A 24342-nucleotide genomic window follows, 5' to 3' on the forward strand; every position below is an offset into this window, starting at 1 on the left:
TTCTTGTCATTAGGCTGTGGGGAATTTGCATAGAGAATAATACAGACAGCCTGGTTGTATGTGCACATCCATTAGCTCCCTGCAAAATCAGCAGGAAAAATCCACCTTTTTCCTTGTTCAGGAAACAAATGTGAGAATAAAAGATGAATATAGAAGGATCAAGATTTTAAGGTCGGTATATTTATAGATGATTTGGAAGCATGTCTATTTTGATACAACTATTATTTAACCATGGATTGCAGTTTTTTTCCACGTTAACCTGCAAGACATTAACAAGACAGTCATCCTGGTCTGTTATTGGCCTGTAATGCTGCACTTTTGACACATTCATTAGGTATAAACCAATTCATTTGCAACACAGTGCCACTGGATTGTCCTTGCCTTGTCATTCATTTACCAACGCATTTATGCTTGATGCATTGCCAGCACCAATTAACTTTGATAACTCAGTTTAATATGCTGAAACTGAATTGGCTTGACAAGAGTGCACCGATAAGCTATTTCAGAGCTTTTCTGAGCCGCGATAGCTGAATTATCACCCAGAATGAGGGAGGGACACAAAAGCTTTTCCTGCATAACCCCCCTGGCTACAAGTCATTAAAGTCGACTGTTGTTGTTGGAAGAAACACAAACAAACACACACACACGAACACACGCACACATACAAACACACACATGTACAGACAAACAAACACTGATTGTGATTTTTGTTGCTTCATTTTGTGAGAGTTTGGTCCACTAGTGTGAAGAACACACCTTTCCACAGTCTCAAATAAAGATATTTTCTGTGGTTTGAGAAAACCTGCATGTTGTTAATAGTTTTTGACAAAGATGTGTGTAATGAACAGCCAAGCATCTCTGAGGAAAGGGATTTTTTTCCTCGTAGCTGAAGTGTTGTTTTTTCTCTTTCTCTCGGCAGGCTGCCAGTAGCCCGGCTGCTCCCTAGGGTCCTTCTGATTATCTGATTGATCTCTCAATCCATCACTCCACGCCGTTTGAATCGAATGAGAGCCGAGATGGGAGCCATGGGCGGGACCAAGTTCTTGCTCTTGATTTTTCTGTTTGGATTGGAAAAGTCGCTGGGCCTCAACTGGAACCCAACCCCTCGCAAGACAGTTCGATACCAGGGTGAGTGAGCTGTGTAATGTCATCTGATAACGTAGTCGCATCCTCGGGGAGAAGGGGAGGGGGGGCGCATCCTCGAAACTTTCCACTAATCGCCGTCAGTGGGATTGTAACCCTCACTTACAAACTTGTTAGCTTATCGCCAGTGGGACATTAAATTTACGCCGTTTTCTTAAAAATTTGTTCATTTATTACTGCTTGTTTTTAGTCCTCGATGGCACAGTTTGAATGGAGAGCAAGGTGAAAGCAAATGCGAACATGTTCTCATTCCCATTGCCTCACTAACCCGGTGAATGGGGAAGGTTCCCTTAGGGCAGGGGTGGGCAATTATTTTGGCTGCCGGGCTACATTTCTTATTTAATTTTTATGCATGGGCAGACTAGGTGAACAAAATGAAAATTGCAATTTAAATATTTACATTTTTTGGCATTTTATGTCAATTTTAAAATCATTAATAATACTATAAATGTACCAACCGATACTATATTGTATGTAATCATCCATACAAAATTAAACAAAAGTAAAAAATTAGTTTCTAAAATCAATATTAATTGAAAGTACTTGTTAAAATATTCAAAGAAAATAGTTTGGCAGGCCGGATAAAAAAGCAAAACGGGCCAGATGTGGCCCACGGGCCGTAAAATGCCAGGTCTGACTTCGGGTCTCATGCCAATGCATTAGATCAGGGTTTTTAATAAGAGTGCAGGGAGGGACATAATGCTTTAACATATAAGAACAGATGAGAAAATAAAAATATTGTCGCTACTTCGCAGAATTTCGTTTATCAAGGCTGGTTCTAGAACGTAACCTCTGCGGAGGGACTTCTGTACAGGGCAGCCAGTCGGGGATTCAGCAAGTTAGCCTTTCAAATTATTTCTTCTCAAGAAAGGGTAAAACATGAGAACGGGAGCCAAATCAAAAAGAAAAATGAAAACTTAACATTTCCATGTGCCATTGGAGGAAGAATGTTTCCCATAATGTCATATTAAAAGAGCATTTGCATGCAAGTCATCCGAATAAGGTAACCAGCAAAAATGTACTCTTGTTGTGTGTCATAAAGGTTCATGCAGTAATGCAAGGTGCACAAAAATACAGTGTCAGGTATACGCAGCAGATATTTTTTCAAATATATATCCACCATTTTTAGTTTAGGTACATTTTTACATGGTCATTTGAAAAGTAGCTCATAAAAAAATATGGGCACCCCTGGTGTAGAAAGTGCTGCTAAAAGCCTATCATAGCTTCTGCTGTTCACTGAAAGGTCAGCCCTGTCCAGGGGCTGACTGCTGGGCTATGGAACAAAATCACCTGTCAACCGGACAAAAACGAATGCAAAAACCTGTGTAGTTTTTAGTTTGCTTCCAGTCTGGCTGTGTTGGAAAGAATTGATTTTCCCCAGGAAATACACACTGATTACTTGATTTGACCACTTGCTCATCCTCATTGCCTAATGAAATGAGTGTAGTTTGCTTAATGACAAAAGCCTCTTTCAGACTGCAAGAACATTTTGCAGTTCCCAGAACATATTCGGGAACCAGGCAATATTTTTTGTGTGCATTTGGATAGCATAAGAACTGGGAACAAGGACCTTAGTTCGAAGAACCATTTTTGCTCCTACTCCGAGGCCGGGTCTTTTATGGTTCCGTAGGATCTATGTGACGTAGGTGCTTGGTGATTGCTGGAACTCATAGGCCACGTCCATTGCCAGATCCTTTTTGTGGACCGCGAAGTGCAATTTTTTTTAAAAAATGATCGTGGTCACTGGAAAAAATGGACAGAACCAGGAAGACATGGACCTATGAAGAGATCCAACCTTGCTGGCCAGTGGGATTTGAGGGGGCTTGCAGTGTAACATAAACCGTTTCACCAAAATAAGTACATAGTTACCTAACTGTGGGAGTTTACACACTGTGAAGCAATACAGGGAGAAAATGAAAACATTTAAACCCATTTGATAGTCCATGGTTATTATTTCTGAATTTTGTGGCAACTTCACTCTCCATGTTGTCCACTCCTACAGTCCTCTTTTTTGAGGTAGTTGGTTTCTGAGTCTGGCTTTTAAGGTACACACTGTGCACGACACTCTTGTCACACAGGTCCCTACCGTGGTCCCTTACTGCCTGTGTGAATGCAAAACTAAAAGCCACTCCTGATGGAAGAGTAGTTCTTGATAGTCCTTAGAGCTGGGTTCTTAAAACGGTTCTATCCGAACCGGCCAATGATGGATCGAGAACTATCATGCTTCAGTACACGGTGAAATACTGTTAACTTACTCAATAAGCGAGAGCATCTTCACGTTTTAGGGTATTGATTGGAAGCCGATTATTTGTCTCAATTGAGACGTCATACCCTTTTTAGATCACCTTTCTTAAAAAAAGTGTATAGCAATAAGTTTCAGCATTTCTCACTGTACCCTTAAGCAGCCACCAAACCGCAAGGTAGGTGTTGATCTCTGTCGTCAATGCTCGCCAACAGCTCCATTAATCAGTTTCCTACATGATTGTGCCCCAGTGCATTTCTGTGCTCAACTTAGACATGTATTTGATTTAAACGTCACAGACTAAGGTTCGGTGTGAACTGGAGGGTATAGCAGAGCATTTCACAGACTGTGCTCAGTGTCAGTGTGAAATAATATCAGGGCAGCTCAGAGTCATTCAGCCGATTGCTTTTGTTTCGCAAATGTGAAATTGATTTAACATAACAGAGTTTCATTACGTTGGTTTATTGTTGTTTTACACTACGAAATAGTGATCCAACTCTCCGGGCACCATACATTTTTGAATGAGCAGGTTCCTTGTAAATCGAGCAGTGGAATATGCAACACCAGCACAAAGTGGTAATAAAATTTCCTTGACATGGCTCCTCTGGTGACCAAGCTACAAAGTCCTCCTGAAATTAAGTTGATTTTTCCTCTCTACTACAGAAGTCATATCTCTCTGCTCCCAAAAACACAAGTCCACTTTTTCCTTTCAGCTGAAGTTACTTTACTAAATAAAAAAAATAGAGCATTATGCAATTGTTACATTACAGGTCACTTGTGATTAAACTCTTTTGCATCCATCAGCAACGACTATCTGTATATTGTTATTTATGAGGCTAAGTTTTATTGTAATGAAATAGGTACATCATCTTAGATGGAAACCAGATTTCATAAATTACATTTGTTGATTCAATCTTCTTAGTTGATTTAGTTATTCATCCGCTACGGAGGAAATAATTGGATCTAGAAATTTATTCTGTCACCAGTTTCAAGGGGGAAAAGTGCAAAAATGTTTTAAAGCCAAACTTTTCAAATGACAAACAACGTTTATGTTGGTTTAACCGCCCATTGACGCACTCTAGTGGTCATGGAAAGAGAAAAGGTATTTTCATATTCATTTCAAGTTGGAAATTCAACTTGATTTGTTTATTTCTATTTGTATTAATAATCATATACTTTGTATTTTTTTAAATGCACTAGCTTGAGACTCACAAAACACTTTCTTGCCTCCTAACACCATCTCTGCGCTAAGATTTGTAAAACTCACCGAGGAAGTTACCGTGCCATCTTGCTAAGTGTCCCAACAAACTTCCACCCCCCCACACACACACACACACAGACACACCACACACACAAAATAAGCTACTTAATGGAGGTCACAATGTATTGCATAGTAAGAAGCAGTTTTCCATTCAATCAGAAAGTTTTCTGGTTTTTGTCGAGCCTACATTGACCCACTGTAAAACAATGCAACTGTATTTGCAGCCTTTATCTCAGACTTCCTCTGCAGGCAGACCGGACTTTCTCTATTGAACAATGAGAGTTGTTGCAAGCTGAGAAAGAGTGTCTGTTTTAATCCTTCAAATGGGAAGTCCTGCTTCCTCTTGTGGGATGACGGAAATTCTATAAAAAGAGGGAAAAAAGATGTGAGGAAAAAAAGCCACATTTCACACCACTGTACTACCTATCTGGCATTTCATCCCATATCTGTCTCTCTATGCCCTTTTTTTTCTTTCTGCCTTTTATCCCTTTGTTTTTTCGCTTCATATGCGGCAGCTCATGGAATAAGCCCCAAATGCTCTTCTGGTGTTTTTACAAAGCACTCCTTCTTCGTTTCTTGCAAGGAGAATGGCACGTGGTGACGGGTAGTCAGGAAATGCGCTATTATGCATCCCCTGTCCTGTTCTCCTTTCTTTTTTTTTTTCTTCGTATTCCCTCTTATCCCTTCTTGTCACTGTCATTCCTGGTGCTGAGGGGGGATTTTAGGACACGGAATTGGGGGAGGGAATGATAAGGTGCCGTTAGTTTGTAGTTTGAAATACCGTCAGTGTTGCAACAGCAGTATTGGACTTAGGTCTGTAGAGAGTGGTAGTAAATTCATAATAAATAGGGCCAACAGGGACAGTTACACACTTTGTTTTGTGGATCTCAAGCATTGTTGTTGAAGAAAAAGATGGGGCTAAGACTGCATGTGTGCATTTTTTGTTTTGTTTTTTTATCAAGAAACACAAGTCCTGTCATGAAACACCAGTCACGCAAGTCTTGACACAGTCCTATTTAATTTTATTTTGCCACTTGAGCAAAGAAAGACTCTTGACACAAATTGATTTGCATTGGAAACAAGCGGTATCATCTGGTCCGCTGAAAGGCTTCTCCACTTGGATAAAGAAAAAAAAGATTTTCAGGCTCAGTACTAGGTTAAATGACTTGTATAGATGGGTTCTTGCTACACTGCTGAAGAGGACATAGGTAAGAGATAAAACAGAAAAACAAAGCTGCAGAAAGAAACAGGGCTAAGGGGAGTATGAGGAGAGAGGAGATATATAATGAAAATAAAGCAACAGAGAGAGACAGGTGGAGAGACACAGCGATTGCAAGAGATAGGTCAGTCACTCACTGCCTTAAAAGGACAAAAAGTAGTTTCAGACAAACGACTGAGGAAAATAGACACACGCTCTGTGCAGGACTTTCTCTCTGTTTCATTTTGCACAGAGGGATCTCTGCACAAATGCTTAGACATCATACATATTTACATTGTTTACGTGTGTGTGTGTGTGTGTGTGTGTGTGTGTGTGTGTGTGTGTGTGTGTGTGTGTGTGTGTGTGCGTGTGTGTGTGTGTGTGTGTGTGTGTGTGTGTGTGTGTGTGTTATGTTTCTAGGTAAGTTTGCAATATGGAAACAAAAAGAAAAGTAATGAAAATCAAGGGTGAGAGGACATATAAGGGTACATGTTTGTGTGTGAAGGGAGAAAAATTGCATGTGTGTTTGTTTGACTTTCTAATCCTCCTTTGTTTGTATGTGTGTATGACTGTGTGTACTGCTTACCCTGGCAGCATGAGGGATTTGGAGATCTGGGCAGTGCAGAGGGTGTGTGTTAATGTGCCTGTGAGTGGGGGTAGGGGGTGATGGCGGAGCAGACATGGTGGGAGAGATAATGTTTATCCTCCTCCTTTCCAGCAAAGTTGCCACCACCCCCCACCCTGCAATTACACTCAGCTTACATGAAGTTGCAGAAGATGAAAGATAAACATCCTCTCCCTGTGCTACTCACTCTCTGGCTGGTCATTGTCTTCTTCTCCAACTACTAAAAATTTGACTGTTTCATTTCTCAGCTTGCACTTGGGTTGTTGAGGTTATGAGGATGGTGGGGTACAAGAAGCATTATCTGCTAATGAGGAGAATGTTTTGTGGACATTAATGATTTTCCAGTAATAGTGTTTGAAAACATGGTGTGTGTTTGTAAGGGAAAGTCGCAGTTTTGTTTGACAAAAGACAGTCTTGATTAAAAAAACTCCAATCAACACTGTTTGGTCTTGACTCTGGTTGAACCCTGTGAATCCTGAGTTACCTTTGGTAGATTTGAAAAGCTTACTTTTTAAAATATTGCCCAAGTACTTCATGTGTCATTTCTATAACCTGTTCCGAACCAACACAGGCCATTAGATTTTCATATGACCATTTTTAAATGGTGTGTGATGTGTCAGGTGAAATGTCAGCTTTATCTAACAACAATTCACAACCGAACAGGTTACACAGAAATTGGTTTCAGTTCCAAATAAAATGCCAGTTTGATTTAGAAAACTTTTTCGAATCAACTCAGAGCCTACCCAGGGAAAACAATATGTTTAGATGTTTCATAACAGTCATTGAAAATTTGTTTGGTGATGTTCTCCCGTTTGTATTTCTGTTGCTAAGCTTAACTTTCCAAGTCTCACTGTGAGTGGTTACAGGATAAAAAAGAAACAGTAAATTGTCAAAGATGTTAAATTTGAAAATATGTCACCTGCGGGTCATTCTTAGCATCTAATTTGCAATTAACACATTTATCCTTCCCCGTTTATTGGCACCAGCGTGCCGTTTCCATGGAGATCCGGGAACAGAGGTAGACTAAAATATGAATGCCGCTTTGGAGACTTGGGCTTCATTCATCGAAACAAACAATGAAAAATAAAAGCTGAGACGAGCATTATGCAGAATATTAAGATAGTAAACAGACAATTTCACAGGGGCTTCAACTCAAAAAGAAATCTGTACTGAGAGTTTTACAGCCTCTTATTCTCAATGTCAGTCTGTGGAAAGAAGCCCCATGTGCATTAAGTGGTTGACACCATTGGTGTCGTTTTGTGACAGTTGACTACAATTTGCCTCGATGGCCAGTGCTCTTCCAGAATCCAACTCTTAATACATCACGACTTAATATTATTGTGGTAATTAGGCCCACAGGCACTGGCCTAACCACAATGTTTGGCTAAACTTGACTTGTTGGCCTCTCATTAGCCAAATATTGCAAAATATTCATAAGAATTCTTGATAACAAATGCTGCTTTAGTTCTCTGAGTTAATGTGGAAAATAAACTACGCATCCATTCGCTTTAACGACTCCTAAGGGTTGCTTTCCATAGAGTAAATGTACATTAATTGATTCTTCTTGTTTAGTAATAAACTGTTCCGATTTCAAAATATTCAAATTCAATAGTCCGCCATGATAGTTGCTTACCCACAGGCTCTTGTTTGAACCTGGATGAAAAGTCTCTTGGGGAAGTGTACCGCAATGAAGCTAAGCACTGATGATCACTTAATACATATTGAACTTTTCTAATGGAGAGCCCTCCGGTCGTCTCCAGATGTTTCAGTGTATAAGGCGTTGACATATCCCAAATGTTGTCTATTAAACATATGTCTGTGACGGCTTTTACCTTTTCGAAGCCGAAACGTTCGCTTTCTCTGTTTCTCTGTTTGCTCACACACAACCACATATGCATCTTGGCCCTGCCCAGTGACGAAGACCAGTAAGCCAAAACTATAACAAAACATAGCAGCTGTGGTTAAACAAAGAACAGAGGAGAAGAAAGAGTGAGCAAGAGAAAGGAGAGGGAGAAGGACAAATGGAGCCCTCAGAAATGTGATACGTTGTTTGAAAATCTAGCCGGCTTTGATTTAGTAAATGTGCCCTGCATCCTTAAAGAAAAGCCAAAGTAAATTCATGTGTTTTGATGTCGAGAAAAAAAAAAAAAGCTATAACAAGAAATGCTGAGATGAAAAAAAGAGAGAAAAAAGAAGGCCGGGCTTCTGACCTCCAGAGACCTCTTACTCTCTCTATATCCCCCCCCCAACCCCCAGTATTCTGTCTCTGCCCTATCTCCCCAAACCCTCCAATTACAGTAATGAGTGGTTGAGAGGGAGGCAGAGGAGGAGGCAGAGAGAGGTTGTGCGTGACTGGAAGAATAGATTGGAGAGAGGGTAGCAAGGATAAAAAAAGGCAATTCATCACAGCTTTCTATCTACGATGAGTGTCAATCATCCCCTGACCCGCCGCTGATTGGTCAGTGAAGATTAACAGCCTGAACCAGATGTCAGGACCCTGAGTGCTCGCCGTTGTCATACAGACTTGGTGAGCGCTGATGTACAGGAAAGTGGGCATGCGGATTAAAATGAAAATGCCAGTTGCTCTCATCCTTGGAGCCAAATTGGTAGGTTTTTTTTAAAATGATCCACTGGTTCACTGTGAAAAATCAGTGGCATTAATTATCCTTAGCATGTGAGGTGAAGTATTGGGATTGTGAGAGATCAATTATGTCATGCTTTCATATTGATACAGCTATAGCTTACAGTGTTTGATATGTAATACCAGTATGAAACACGCAGCGGGTTCACTTATTCGGAAAATTCATATCTGATTAAACCTGGCTTTACTGAGGCATGACGTAATTCAAATTATCACTTGCTGCATATATATATATATATATATATAACAGGCAGAAATCTTGCATCGGCATATTAAACAGGAGAAAATCTGTTTTTTTGAAAAGGCCACAAATCTCAGGTTTAGCTCTCTTCCAGTGAGTTCGCCTAGATTGGTTAAATAAAGACAATCTAAATCTGTGACAAAAAAAGTGTAAAAGAAGTTACGAAACCAATTACGAAAGCTGAGATCCTTTCCTGTATGGTAAAGCATGTTTTCGAAGTCAGTATTATTATAGATTTGATCAACAACATGAAAACTATAATGCTTTAATACCTCAATTCTTATCCAAATAAATCCAAAGCTGTCAAATATGCATGATGGTGCAGTGATTCTCCGACCCTCCACGATGTGATACTGCAGCATCCCTTTGGACAAACAATGTCAATTTAAATACAGTGCTGCAGGGATCACCCATTCCTATCCGAGAAGAGCGTTGCCTTCTAAAAAAATATACACCTGCCCTCAAAAATAACTATGTTTAAGAAAACAAGAACACTGTGTTTGACATGCGTTCAGTTTTAGCACAAAAAAAAAACATGTGGTTAGCATTAGGAAAACACTGTGTGCATGGTCATGAGTCTCTTCGTCATATTAACAATAATAATTTGGCTTTGGAAATGTTAAACTTGTGAAGAAAAGAAACAAAGCGAAGTCACGTGCTGTGACTGTTTTGGGTTTTTATTTTAATGTTAATGTAAAACAATCTTGAAATACTGGAGCAAATGACACACTCACAGCTGCAAATAGGATTCAAACAGCTGTCTGCTACTACGAAGCCCGGTGCAGCCCTGACCGTCAAGATGTGACTCGGGAGGGATTCCTGCACTTGCCTATTTTCATGACTTTTGGCCCAAGTGTAGGTCTAAACTCAGCACAGGAAGGAGGTGGCACTTTTTTTTTTATTTTGGTGACTGCACTTTTATGGGTCAAAGTACTTTCGGAGTATGAGCAGGAGAAATAGATTTTAAGGAGGTATCACTGAGGCAGGTTTTGAATCTGTCCTCTCATTTGCTTTAAAAACAAATTCCACCAGGCTAATAAAGATTGTTGATAGTGGAATCATTGTGATAAGGACCCCCTGAAATGATTGAATATCTATGTCCATTTCATAATTTGATACAGAGAAAAGTTATCAAATGGAAATGACCATAACAAATCAGGTTAAGCCAAACCAAATACTTATTAGATTCTCATTCATGCTCACGGGGATTGAAGTGGAAGGAGACCCAAAGCGAGTGAGGATTGATACCGGCATGAAGTATTTTTGTGTGCAAAAGCAAGTCACTGTTTGAAACATTGATATTAAAAGCAAACTATTAAAGAAAATTTGGTTTAATACTTCTAATCAGTTCCAGCTCCCCATAATATAGCTTTTCATCCTTTTCCGTTATCTGGTGTCAGGTACTTGGAGGTTCAAGTGTTCTGATACTTGACAAAATGTGATGTTTGAACTCTGCAGAGTACAGCTTGGTTGGAAAAAAAATAATAATTTACTTCAAGACATGATTATAAGTTATCTGGACAGATGTATCATCTTGTTTGTAATGAAAAGTCACAATCACGAGTGGCACCAGAGACGGACTGTCACGCACAACAGGTTTTGCCTTTTCTGAAGATGTCATTTTGTAGCTGGATGTCATGATTGCCCTCACCATCATCCCAAAAGTCTGGAGAAGAACCCCTCATCGCTGCATTGCCATGTCAAACTCGAACAAAAGCTGCCGAAGATATAATAAATTGATTTAGTGATTACATGAATTAACCCAAATTACCGCAGTACCATGTGCACTGGTAAAAACAACTCGTGGTGTCTTAACCCAGCCAAACCAAACAGCCGAATTTTCGCCGTACGCAGAAAGGCAGCATACAACTTGACTCCTTTGCAAATTCCACCTTTCCATTCCAGAATCTCTGCATGGCCTCGGGTTTGTTGTATTGTTTCCTCGACCACCTCTCGTACCCATCAGTAATTTCTGTGTTATGCTCCCTGTCATTTTCCAATACTGCTCAGCTTATTCACTACACATCTTAGGGGGGAAGTTGTGACGAGGTTGTTTACAACAGAACAATTTATGCACACAATCGCACAGATTTACCTTTGTACATTGCTTCCATGGAAACAGGATTAAAGAGGGAAATTATTTTTCCCCTTCAGCCCCCAAACAGCAGTTGTTGCTCTAGCTCAGGAGGCTCAGTAGGATGAATATTAATGTTTACATTAAAAATATGTCCTTGAACGATGCATTGCAAAACAATGAAGGATAAAGTGAGCTGCTATGCACAAGAGTCTAATTGATGTTTTGGTCATAGCACAGGATGACCACGAATATCTTTGTATTAATTAGTCATGACAATAATTACCAACATCCATAGTGTTGTCACTTGGGGAACTCAAAATACGTACCCATGTGATAGTTTGACAATATTTAATCAACATTTTCAGAAAGAGCTGTCTGAATATTCCGGGGGTTTAACAGTTTGTCCAAAATCGTTTGGAGCGCTTGTATTTTTTTTGAGCATATTGCTTGGTGACTGAAATTTCAAAGATGTATTTGTACACACACACACTCACACACACACATACACACACACACACACACACACACACACACACACTCACACCCACACACACACACAAGTGCCCTATATCTGCCCTTGTGTTTTTTGTTGGCACAGCAATGTGCAAAAACACCAACCATCTCCGGCTGGTGTCTACCGCTGCACACACAGGCGTGATGCTGGAATGGAAAAAAATCTCACGTGTTGCATGTGGCATTTGTTCTGTTTGTTGCGGAGAGCAATAGAAGCTTCCCCGCCGAGCGGGCTCGCTTCCTCTGTGGTGGAAAATACCCCTTTTTGTTGTCTGATTAATCCAAAAAAAGCTAATTCTTTCTCAATGTATGCCTTACAGAGGCTTATAAAATATATTATATGCTAAGATCAGCCCACAATACACAATAAGGAGATCCAGCATGGAAAAGCATATATTTTTCCCTTTTTTCTCGCCGGCTTTCCACATGCTCTCATTCTGTCGCACACCTGACTCTGAACTTGCCGTCAGTGTGACAGTCAAAATTCACGCCTTGCACGCATACGTATCTTTCTGTGCATGCTCTTTTTGCTCGTACCTTCTGAGATTAAGGTTTGGGATGATGCCGTGTGTATGTGCATGTCTGCTTGCATGACTGCTGCACAATGTCTCTCCTTCCTCTTTCTGTCTCTGCTTCTCATTCAGTGTTTTTCGCTGCTTCAAAGCTCTCCCTAAAATAGGCCTTTAATCATAGTTTGGTCTGCGACTGGCTTGGTGGTTAGAAGCTATGAGCAGAGCCTGGATGTATTTAGAACAAGGAGAGGGAGGCTGGAGATCGGCCGGTAGGCTGATGGAGGCAGATCACAAAGTCCTGGCCCTGATCAAGACCTTTTGAACCAAGCAACATCCACACCCCTCCTCCCTCTTCATGGGAGTTCTGAAAGGTCCAGCTCATTGTGGTCTTGTTGGAACTGAGCAGAGCTGGATGGTGAGGTTGTTAGTCGTCCCGCAAACATTCACATGCCTACAGAAACGGCTGGCTGAAAAAAAAAGTTCAGGTTATGATGCTAAAAATAAATACTGTCGGTTTTAGCCAGATTTAAGAGATGTCCTTATTGTTACCCTTGCACTGGCTTGTACGTTTGCCATTTTGTCATTCTTTTTGTTGACTTCATATTGTTGCATGGATTTTAGATTTAATCATCCTGCTGTTCTTTTAGGTGGGGCTCAACTAATATTAAGAGGTGTTTACATTGACAAATCGAAGCATTCTGACTGGTCACCATTACAATTCATTCATTAATTCATTCTTTCATTCATAATTCATACCGTTTATCCTGTGGTCCGAGGCCTATCATGGCTGCGGCGGGGTTCATCCGAGACAGGGCAACAGTTACTCAAAGGGCCACGTATAGACACAAAAACCATTCACTTTTCATGTAATTCCATATGTCAAATCCTTTACAGTATACGGGGCGAAGAAAGCTATATTAAGTACCTACCTTCCTCATTTGTTTTTGTCCATTTTTTCTCTCAGGAAATTAAGGAATTCGAGTCAGACTTTTAATAAAAACAATTTCGTCACTCGCCACCTTGTGGTTCTCGTAATGTTTTGATGAAAGTGTTAATATGACTTTGCTACTGCCTTAGACAAGGACTGTTTGAGAGGAATTTCTCAATATGCATTCAAGAACATGGAACTCATTTTTTTCCCAAATGAAAGAGGGTTTTCAAGAACACTCATGTCCTTGACAGTCTCAGGCAGTTAGCTGATTTAACTCCCATTTTCTGAAGTACTGTACATTCAGCCTAAGGATACCCCAGTTGTGAATGATGAGGAAACACAGTGTATTCACACTCCATTTATATAAATCACAGGTTTAAAGTTTTACATTTCAAAAACATTACTGTATTTCATTTGCTATTTTCCATGACCAGAATATCCGGTCTGGTGGGATTTGTTTGAGGTTCCATAGATTCAAATGAAGCATGGAGGAAGACAGTTAATCAACTGTCAATCAATGAAGAGGTGGATAATATGACAATCATAGCATGGTTAAGTGAGTAAAATAGGGCATCTTATAGCAAAAAAATACACAACTTTTTGTTAGATTTCCCTGCTTTGCCTCAACATTTACATCATCATTGCCTCAGCAGTAATTACTCCGTTCTTCCCCAGATAGCATAGCCAACTCTTCATTAATATGCTGTTCCCCAGCCTGAGGACTTTCTTAGAATCGCTGATAAAAAAAAAAAAAAATTCTATCAGCAGTAGCAAGAGTACTAACCATGAGTTAAGGAACTTTGTCTTTTTATCATATTTAGAGCTAAACTTTGGGGAGTAGAAATGTCTGTGCTTCTGAGGTGGGGGGAGGTATAAACATGGGACTTGACTTTACACTCGGGCAGCTACAAACTGTGAGATTACATCTTTGTGACCAGTGTGTATCTATCCAAAAAAAAGATTGCTATAGACACTTGTATAAAGATCACCAACATTTAATTTAATGTCAGATAATGGCTAAGAGTGGTTGAGTGGCACAAAAAACATGGTTAGTATCTAACTAATCATCATAGCTGTAATTTGTAAAGCCAAAATATATGGATATACCCGTATGACCAAATTCCTGAAAGTGTGATCGTTTACATACGGGTTTGTTTCATTGGCAATGAGGGACAAGAGGGGCAGCAGTCTGACGTGTTTGCATGCAACCTGAGCCGGAAGCTATATCTGTCATAGATTTTGTATACTGGTGTTAATATAGAGATTATATCTTAATTAATAATATCATCATTAATTAATTTTTATAAATGAATCTGCTGCAGTTATGTATTCCATGTACAAAGACTTAAGAGGTGATGAGCGGTTTTATTCTCTATTTCCCACTGTCCCTGTCTCTGCTGATAAGAATATATTTCTTTAAAACACACAGATATCCCAAAGGCTGTCACATTTTCTCTTTCTGTTTTTTTTTTCTATGAGCTTCTTTTATCACAGTCTGCCACCTGTTCGACCACACACACAAACAAAAACACAAACAAAGACACGCGCACACGTGCGCACACACACAGGCGTAAACAAACACATGCCCTACACGTACACACGGGGTCTTGTAGAGCAGTCACCTCAGGTCATCTCTGCAGTGACAACTGACCCCAATCTGATCCTCCTAGCTGTTTGTCTTTTGTATTCTTACTTGTATTTTGACTTTCTATTTCTCGTTTGCTTTGGTTTGTCTTTCCTGCTTCATCTGCTTGGCTCAGTGCCCCTCTTTGAGTACCAGCGTCTCTTATTTTTATGCTCCCTTTAGCATTTCTCTCTAAAAACTGTTGTCTGGGAGCATCAAAGGCCTTGTAATTCAACAGAAACCAGACTCACATATATTTGCCAAGTCTTTTAAAGTCATGGAAAAATCTTTCATGAATTAAAGTTTATTGCTTCAAAAGCTACTGAAGTGTCTTACATACAGAAAAACAAAGTGTCCCCTCCCTTTATTTTACGTGGAAAGAGTGTTGTGCTTGATGCTTGTTCTAAACCCTGTTTTAATGATCAAAAAATCCTATTTTATCTCTTGAAAATTTCAAAAGAAAGTATGATATTCATAGGTCGTCTGTCTTCACTCTGCACCGTGACTCAACACCTACAGCATCTAATCTAGCCAAGGTTATCTACTCAGTACAGCCATCTGTTCTGCAACCACGTGCAGACACCCTGTTGCAGCTTTGGACCTGACAAGTATAAACATTTTATTTTTTCTTTTCCTCGCTCTCTTTGTGTTGCTGTTGCAAAAAAAAAAAAAAAAACATTTTAAAAAGCTCAGAGGTCATTTTAAAGAGACTTAATCCTCAGATGCAATTTTCTGTCAGTTTGAATGTGAAACACAGCATATAGGATCCACAGGTGTGGACTTACAAGCACGCGTTCGCACGCACACAAAAACGCAGTAATATAGCCTCAGGGCTGCAAATATGTGCCGTCTGATGGTAAATACTCTGTTGTTAAGTCCTAATAATGGCAAAACTGCTGATCACTACCATCAGCCACTCAGAGCAAAACTTTCCCTCTGTTGGGGAGAGGCGTTCGAGTCCATCTGCAGGTACTGTGGAGAGCGATTAAGAAACGTGCGTGCGTGTACATGTTGCAAAGAGAGCTAGAGAAACTCGGTAAGCATATGAGCTCAGCGTTTGTGCAGTTGTGTGGAACACAGCAGATGTATTCAGTCATCCCCTGAGGACGCTGCCTCTCTCTTTGCTCGCTCTCGTCTCGCCCGCTCATCTGTATACACTCTCCAATGTTTATACACCGCTGCTCTTCAGATAATAAGCTGACTTCAGTACTTATCAGCTACTTCCTTCCTTCGGTTACTTATTCCCTCTTCTGTCTCTCTCCTTACATCCTTCTGTGCCAATCAGCAGGCTGCCTGTCTCCTACTTTTTGCCTCACTCGCCAACACACCAACAATGTTACAATGGAAGTAACATTTTCTCTGAGCATTAAAAAAATCAGTCGATATCACCTCAGTGATTTTCTTGAAATTAGCGTTCTTTTTCCCTGTATGGCATTGAAAAGTTACATTGTGGGCTTTAGTGAGCGTACTTAACCTACAAAATATCAATTTACATTTATATTCATAGCCCTTGCACAATTCATTCTGACCAGAGAAGAAATATGAGCACAGAGAAATGACTAATGACTTTGGTCCTCACTTAGCAAAATGTATTGAGATTCATTTTTCTTTAGTCTCATCTTCTGGAAACTGTAGCTCTGAAATATCATATGTGATAAAATGATCTATATTTTGGGCCTTGCTCTGTCAATGCAATGGGCTGTCACGGGCTGTGGGGTACGGAGGTTGGATTTAAAAGGATTTACATGTGAAACTATGAATTAAAAGTTAGAATGAACATCAAATTAGGTCTGGTAGGAGAGATAGGGGATCCCTCTTTGTATGATTGTATACAATCTCCTGCCACTGGTACAGCTTTATATACTTCAATTATACAAAGGAATTATGGAGGACCATGGAAGACAAAATTAAGCTGCAGAGTGTAATGTCAATGCTAACATCCATTTAAAGATGTTGTAAAAAAAAGTTTTTTTTCTTTTGAAAGTGCAAATATGAAATATATTGTGCAATAGATTGAAATTGCAATATTTCAGTTACCGGTGGAATCGTTCAACACGCTCATATTTGTTGAAAATTAAAATGGCAATTTGACCTATTGATTTGATTTTTGCTCTGCATTTTTAACTTTGTTAAGCTGGAAACTCTATGAGATGTGATTTCTATTGGCTTCCACTGAATTTGAATATTAGTCTAATATTCCCATGCCTTTTCATAACTGTACACGAGCATGATTAACACAGACCAAGTCAAAAGAGCCTTTTTCATATAAAACTCTCTTCTCCATTGCATGATCTGGTCACACAATAAATCCCAAACATTTCCTGTCATTTCCTATCTTGGGTATAACTGTGTTTTTCAGTTCGAGAACTGTGAAAGGGAAATATCCTGTAGAAATCAAATGTGTGTTTTTCCTGTCTGAATCTGGACAGCTTTGTCTGTCAGTTCATTCTTGCAGTTTTAACTGCCCCGATAATGTGAAAGAGAAAAGTCGGGGAGGAGCAAGGTGACTCTACAAGCAACATGCGTTTGGATAATGAAAACTAAGGACTGCCTTCGATCTCTTTCTGCATGCCTCTGCTGGATTTCTCCCCCCACTGCACCACAAGGTTGCCCGTGTGCTAGACAAGGGATTTGTGTGTTTGTGTCAATGTGTGCATGTGCATGCAGATGTGGATGTTTGCCAGCATGCACGCGTCTCGATTAGCGCGCGTCCTCTAATATCAAAAGTGAACAGCCAAACACTGATGGCACCTCTTTTTTTGATGTAAAAAACAGGCATCTTGCATTTCTCTGGAAATCCTACAGACGGGACCAGGAAGACGACAGCTTGTAAAGAGAGCTTGAGCGTCAGGAAAACTCCAAATTTGGGCAATCTATCATGAGGCTGTCCTCTTGTGGTGGCTAATTAGCGTAAGAAGCCTCAATTAGGCCTTGCATTAAATTGTGACCTGCATTTGGAGCCAAGATAATACAGTCTGGTGAAAACCGGATGTACAACTGTTATTAGTCTGCATTTGTAATTTGTATGCTCTGCATTCCCCCCACTTTGTCACTCAGATCTCATCTTTCTTTTATAATATAATATATATATAATATATTTATAATATAAACCCATACTCCCAGCCCCTGCACTTGTGTGTATATAATTGTCTAGCTGGGATTACATTGTATTTACGGCAGAATTTTTTTTCAATTTGAGAAAAAATAGGAACAGTTTAACTTTTTTCTCCATCAAAGATCTTATCATGAGCAAAAAATAGCTGTATCGAAATCTCTTTTTTCCCTTCAGGTTCCCAATGACATTCACTCTGCTCTCATAAGTTCGAGTTGTAATGACCGATACTTTATCAAAACAAGGTCTGCTTAGTGAGCTCCATTGGATCTTGTTTATTTGTACAGAGTTTCTAAATTGATGGGCATCTTATCTCACCTCTGACAAATCTGATACTTATCTGAAGACTCACTTTCGTTTCTAGGTTGTTCAAGTCACTGTAGAGCCACGGAAGATTTCAGTGCAGTGTTTCAACCTACAGGAATTATTTACAACAGTTCTGAACAGTAGATTCGTGGAGTACTGTAATTACGATGTGTTAACCCCTTAATGTTAACACATTAAATGCCTTTATGATGCATCATAATGTCGTTATCCGTCTTTGTTTTTTGCTGTTTTATTTGATATATATTTGTTTTACTAACCGCAATTTTTGTAAACATGGCAATCGCTCTGCATTAGACAAAGGCAAAAGCACTGCTTACTCAAAGTTACAACTTAATAATTACCATTAAAATGATTCATTGATAATAATGATAATAATTTAAGTAATAACATTATAATAGTTACGCTAATTGTAATAAACCACACTGTTTGATATTTTTGAATGGTAAATCATTTTTTTCATTTTAATTTTTACTACAGGGGTCTTCATCAACACATTTGCACATATCTTGAGTTCACCTTATTCAGAAAACAGCAGCTGCTGAAACATGGATACTAGACTTAGCAAAGTCACAGCAGTATAATCAATTAATAACTAATGATATTAACACTGGCTCTGTTAAATGCACCTCATAGTCAGGACATCATAATGCAGCGTGACAAATCCTGAGACCAAAGCAGCTACTGTGAAATGGACCTATATAGAATTTGAAGGGGCACAATATGAATTATTTAATGAAGGAAGAAGAACAATTATTTCCCATTGTTTTTGTGACACAGGGCCGTAATAAGTCATTAATAACATACGCCTTTCTTCTCTGTCTTTGTCTAGATGTGCTGGACAGCATGGCGAGGTTCAGCGTCCATGGAGTGTTCAACTACAGCACGCTGACTCTTTCCGACCACGAAAGAGTTTTGTACATCGGAGCAAGGGAGGCACTCTTTGCATTGGACCCTAATGATATTAGCAAACAGTTGCGACCGCAGGTAATACATGAACGCAATGTAACCTTTCGTTCTGACAAAGGGGATGGAAATGCATAACCTCTTTAAAGTGAAGTTTAAGTTCTGTCTTTGCCTTCCCGTTAGCTACATTTTAAACCAGCAGTTTATTGTTTTTTTAATTAAATTAATTCACACCAAAAAAAACACATAATGAAATGAGGTAAGAATACCATTATAAGATTAAATGAGTCATGGTAGTAGTTTGGCCTTTTATTATCCTGGCGAGTATGTCTTTTATTAAATCTTTAGTCTTGTATAAGCTAATTAGGTTGGCTGCAAACTGTCAAGCAATTTCGCACTTTCTCAAATACATTAAAGTGTGCTCTTTGAAGGGTCAAAACTATCATAGCATTTATTAATAACTCCCGTCAGCTAAAAGTCATGTGTCTGCAATATAGCCCACAACCCATTAAGTCAAAACTTTCAAAAGACAAAACCTGAGATGAATTGAAAAGCCTTTATTCATTAATTAATTTTTCAAGATTAACAAAAATCTTGCTGGCTGTCACCTGCTTGTTAGTTCCTTTTACAAGTGGCAGTAGGCTACTGTCAAAGCAGTATGACAGAAAAACCTCATGTCCTTTGGGTAATGTGTTATTTTATGTGCAAAATTTTAGCTTCAGTAAGCCTGTGCCTGTGCCAGGTGTTTTCTCATTCATGTTTATAGTCCAACTAGCTTGTCCCATAGTTTTTATATATTTGAGCAATTAGGCTTCAAAGCAAATGAATATTCATCCATCCATCCATCCATCTTCCGCTGCTTATCTGAAGTCTGGTCGCGGGGGCAGCAGCTGGAGCACAGAGGCCCAGACTTCCTTCTCCGCTGCCACATGGTTCAGCTGTTGTGGGGGGATCCCAAGGCGTTCCCACCCCTGCCTGGAGACATAGTCTCTCCAGTGTGTCCTGGATCTTCCCCGTGGCCTCCTCCCAGATGAACATGCCCGGAAAACCTCCCCAGGGAGGCATCTACGTGGTATCCTGACCCTACATCATTCCCTCTCTCGTGCACAAGACCCCTGGGATATTTGAACCCCTGCGCTTTGGGCAGGACCTCTTCCCTAACTCGGAGGGGGCACTGCACCTGTTTCCGGTTGAGTACCCCTCGACACCCTGGCTGCACCTAGAAATTCTGTCCATAAAAGATATGAACAGAATTGGTGACAAAGGGCAGCCCTGGCTGTCCAACTCTCACCGTAAACTAATCCGACTTACAACAGGAAATGTGGACCATGCTCCGACGCCAGTCAGGGACCAAACAGCCCGTATAATGGGGCTTTGTACTGCGTTTTCTGTATGAGCCCCCCCCCACAGGATTCCCCATGGGACACTGTCCAATGTCTTCTGTACGAAACACATGTAGACTGGTTGGGCAAACTCCCATGCCCCCTGAGAACCCTGCCGAGGTTATGGTTCACGATTTCACGACCAGGACGAAAACCACACTGCTCCTCCTGAATCAGAGGCGAGTCAGCCAGGACAGCCCTGCAACACCCAGAGCCTTGAGGAATCCAGGGTGAGCCTCATCCATTCCCAGGGCCCCGCTACTGAAGAGCTTTTTGACTGCTTCAGCAACTTTAGCTCTGGAAATAGGTTGTTCTGCTCCAGAGTCCCCCGGCTCTGCTTCCTCATTGGAAGGCCTTTTGATGGGATTAAGGAGGTCACAGAGGTATTCCTTCCGACGATCTATGCCGTCTCGAGTTGAGGTCAGCAGCACCTCGCTCCCGCTGTACACAGTGTTGATGGAGCACTGGTTATTCCTTCTGAGCAGCCACATGGTGGACCAGAAGTTGTCTCCATGGTTTCCCTGAATTCCTCCCACAACGGAGTTTTTGCCTCAGTAACCACCGATGCCGCGTGCCGTTTGGCCTGCCAGTACCCTTCAGCTGTCTCTGGAGCCACACAGCCATAAAAGGCCCGGTATGACTCAGTTTGACGGCTTCCCTCACCGCTGGAGTCCATCAGCAGGTTCAAGGGTTGTCCAACTGTCTTACGGCCGCAGCTCCAGCCTGCCACCTCAACAGCGAAAGCACGGAACATGGCCCATTCTGACTCATTATTCCCCGGCATCCCTTGGGACATCGTTGTACTTCTGCCAGAAGTGGAGTTGCTCACACTGCGCCTGACCCCCTTGGCCCTTCCTATGGGTGGTGACCCCAGGGGAAGAGGGCCATATGTCCTCCTTTCAGGCTGTGCCCAGCTGAGCCTCACAGGTGCAGGCCCGGCCACCAGGCGCTCGCCAACAAGCCCCATCCCTGGACCTGGCTTCAGGAGGGACAGGGGAACACTGGGTCCAACTGCATTCTTCGTCATAAGGGGTCTTCTGAACCGCGCTTTGTCTGGTCCCTTACCTGGGACATGTATGCTTTTGGGTGGCCCTTCAGGGGGCATAAAGCCCCCAACAACATAGCTCCTCGCACAAATCCCTCCACCATAATAAGGTGGCAGCTTGATTGTTTTGATAATCGCTCGGCCAAACATTCAAATTTTCATCAATTTCGTATGTGCATGGTATTGTGTATTACACAATGTTTAACATACAATGAAAGTGGTATATTCCTCTTAACATTTTCTCATTCATTCATCATTTCGTCACCACGAGGTTCCATTTTAAATATCATTGATGAAGTAATATGACAGGCCACACTCACCAAAACTTAAACTAAAACTTCATATCGTTTTCAGACTCAAGAAAAACATTTTTTTAACATTATTCTTGCAGTTGATACCCTTATTAAGTTAATTATGCAGATTTTCAGTTACTGTTTGTAGAAGCACTTAATGATTCAGTTTTTCACTGATATCAGCACATACAGATACAAACACACAGACACACACACACCCTCAAACTCACAAACACACACAGGGTGGGCGCTACTATAATCTGGGTAACCTGCCAATTACACACATTCATTTGCATGCTTTCCATAGCCAGTACCCGTACATTAGCCATGACAACTAGCTCAACAGTAAGCTATACAGTGTCCATGAGTATAATGGACTCCTGTTTACCCGCTCCTCCACACACACACACACACACACTCACACACACACACACACACACTCACACACACACACACTCACACACACACACACACACACACACACGTACAAGTAGTGTATGGAAATTTTACACGTTGCTCTGGCTTGGCCCTGTTACTTAAAGTTTATGAGGTTCTTATACCATCATGTTTTTATGGTCCTGTTTAAGGAACTTGTTTTGCGGCAGAACACTATGGGATGGACATGTTTGTTAAGAGGGCCTATAAATATCACTGACTTCATTTGATTTACTTGGTAATTCACACATTCGGAGATGGTTAAGCCTTTGAGTCTCAATTAGGTTTTGCTCTTTTAATATTTGGGCCATATTGTGATCAATACAATTACAGCTGGTGAACGAAGGTGTAGTGAACATCTCTGAGCGCTGTAGGAATTCTTATCTGATTTACAGTAATGAGGAGTTACTAGGTAGATCCACACGCACGTGCACGTGCATACAGCGTGACATCCAGCACAGGCTGTTTGATTCTAAGTGTAATGATAAGACCACCTGTTGACAGACCCCTATGTGGAATGCAGGGGAGGAAGCCAATGCAGATAAATGACTGAGCAAGGCCAAGGGAATAGTCCACCCTTCTGTCACCATCTGTCCATCACTGGCACCAGCCCTCCCTCTTTGTGTCCTCTCAGTTTTCCTTTTTGTGCCGTTTTTTGTCTTGTGTTATATTATGTTTTGGGGTTGTTGTTTTTTTTTGTTTTCGTGTCAGAATTCTGGATATTTTAAAAGCACACTGATTCTCTCCAACGTATAAAATAATCTCATGTGATTACAGGAGCTATTTTCCTGTTATCCTTTTGTGAAAAGTTAATTTGCACAAACTTATTAAATCTCACAATCAAGGAAGCATGTACAATGTCGGTTTACTTAGCAAGTATATTTCAGGGTTTTAAACATTTTTGTTAGTTAATTTAATTGATTTTTCTTCTCTGTCTATCCATTTATGTGTATTATTTTATGATCTTGAAATATACATACCCAATTAGGAGAGTAGAAATTACCTAAAAAAACGTTTTCTATATAAAGCTCTGTCAGGGATTTGCCACGGCACCACTTTGATTTACTTCAGAAACTGAGTTTCCTTTAAGGTCTTTTTTAATTCACTAATGGCCAAAGTAGAGCCTGCATTATTTGTGCTGACACAGTATGAGATAAAGCATAAGAGATTAGCCTTCTAAATGCACAGTCTCCATGAAACACTAAAGCGTATTTCTTCAAACTGCAGTTCTTGAGATATTTCTTAGCCATGATTGCTAATTATTGTTTCGATCTCCAAACTTCACTGCAACTTATGAAAGTATGAAGTAAGTTGAAGGTATGAAGTATTGACTTATCAATACAAAATCATAGAATTAGAGAATAGATCAGTAACAAAATGTTTGTGGCTTATTTTAAGCCATATATGTGCATATATAATTCTAAAAGTTAATTTTTACATGCATCATTTTACACTTATAGACCATTACAAGTTAATATCTTCACATGTAATAGTCAACATTATAGGTAGCATCATCCATCTTCACTTATTGAGGCCTATTATATGGCAATAACTTTATGTTAGATTACAGCTGGTTTAAAAGCAATCAAGTACAACGCTTTAATTCTGAGTTGCAGCAGTTCTGGGCCGGTAATGTATAGTGCAATTATTTCTAATGGTGTGGAAACCTGTTAGTATAAACACTCGGGAACCTTGGACCACCGAGCAAAGTTCAACCATATGTCATGTGGTTGTTTAAAATTGCGTCTACTTTAAGTAGAAATAATCTCATGGTTAAAGTAGAATCTACAAGGTGTACCTTTATATCCTCTGTGCTTATAAAAATTAGCTTCTTTTG

General features: G+C 40.3%; 1 protein-coding gene across 5 annotated transcripts in view; it reads left to right on the forward strand.

The window, feature by feature from the left end:
- sema4c (sema domain, immunoglobulin domain (Ig), transmembrane domain (TM) and short cytoplasmic domain, (semaphorin) 4C) overlaps positions 1–24342 on the forward strand; it is a 96415-nt gene that overhangs the window by 47864 nt on the left and 24209 nt on the right. For all 5 annotated transcript variants that reach the window (XM_086169731.1, XM_086169733.1, XM_086169729.1 and 2 more), the window contains 2 exons: positions 920–1128; positions 19277–19431. In XM_086169731.1, the coding sequence (XP_086025857.1) occupies positions 1005–1128; positions 19277–19431 (279 nt within the window). In that variant the 5' untranslated portion in view covers positions 920–1004. The remainder of the gene's footprint in view (positions 1–919; positions 1129–19276; positions 19432–24342) is intronic.

Source organism: Fistularia commersonii, chromosome 22 (genome assembly GCF_037954325.1).
Source record: "Fistularia commersonii isolate RoL2024-O1a breed Wild chromosome 22, RoL_Fcom_v1.0, whole genome shotgun sequence".
NCBI lineage: Eukaryota > Metazoa > Chordata > Actinopteri > Syngnathiformes > Fistulariidae > Fistularia > Fistularia commersonii.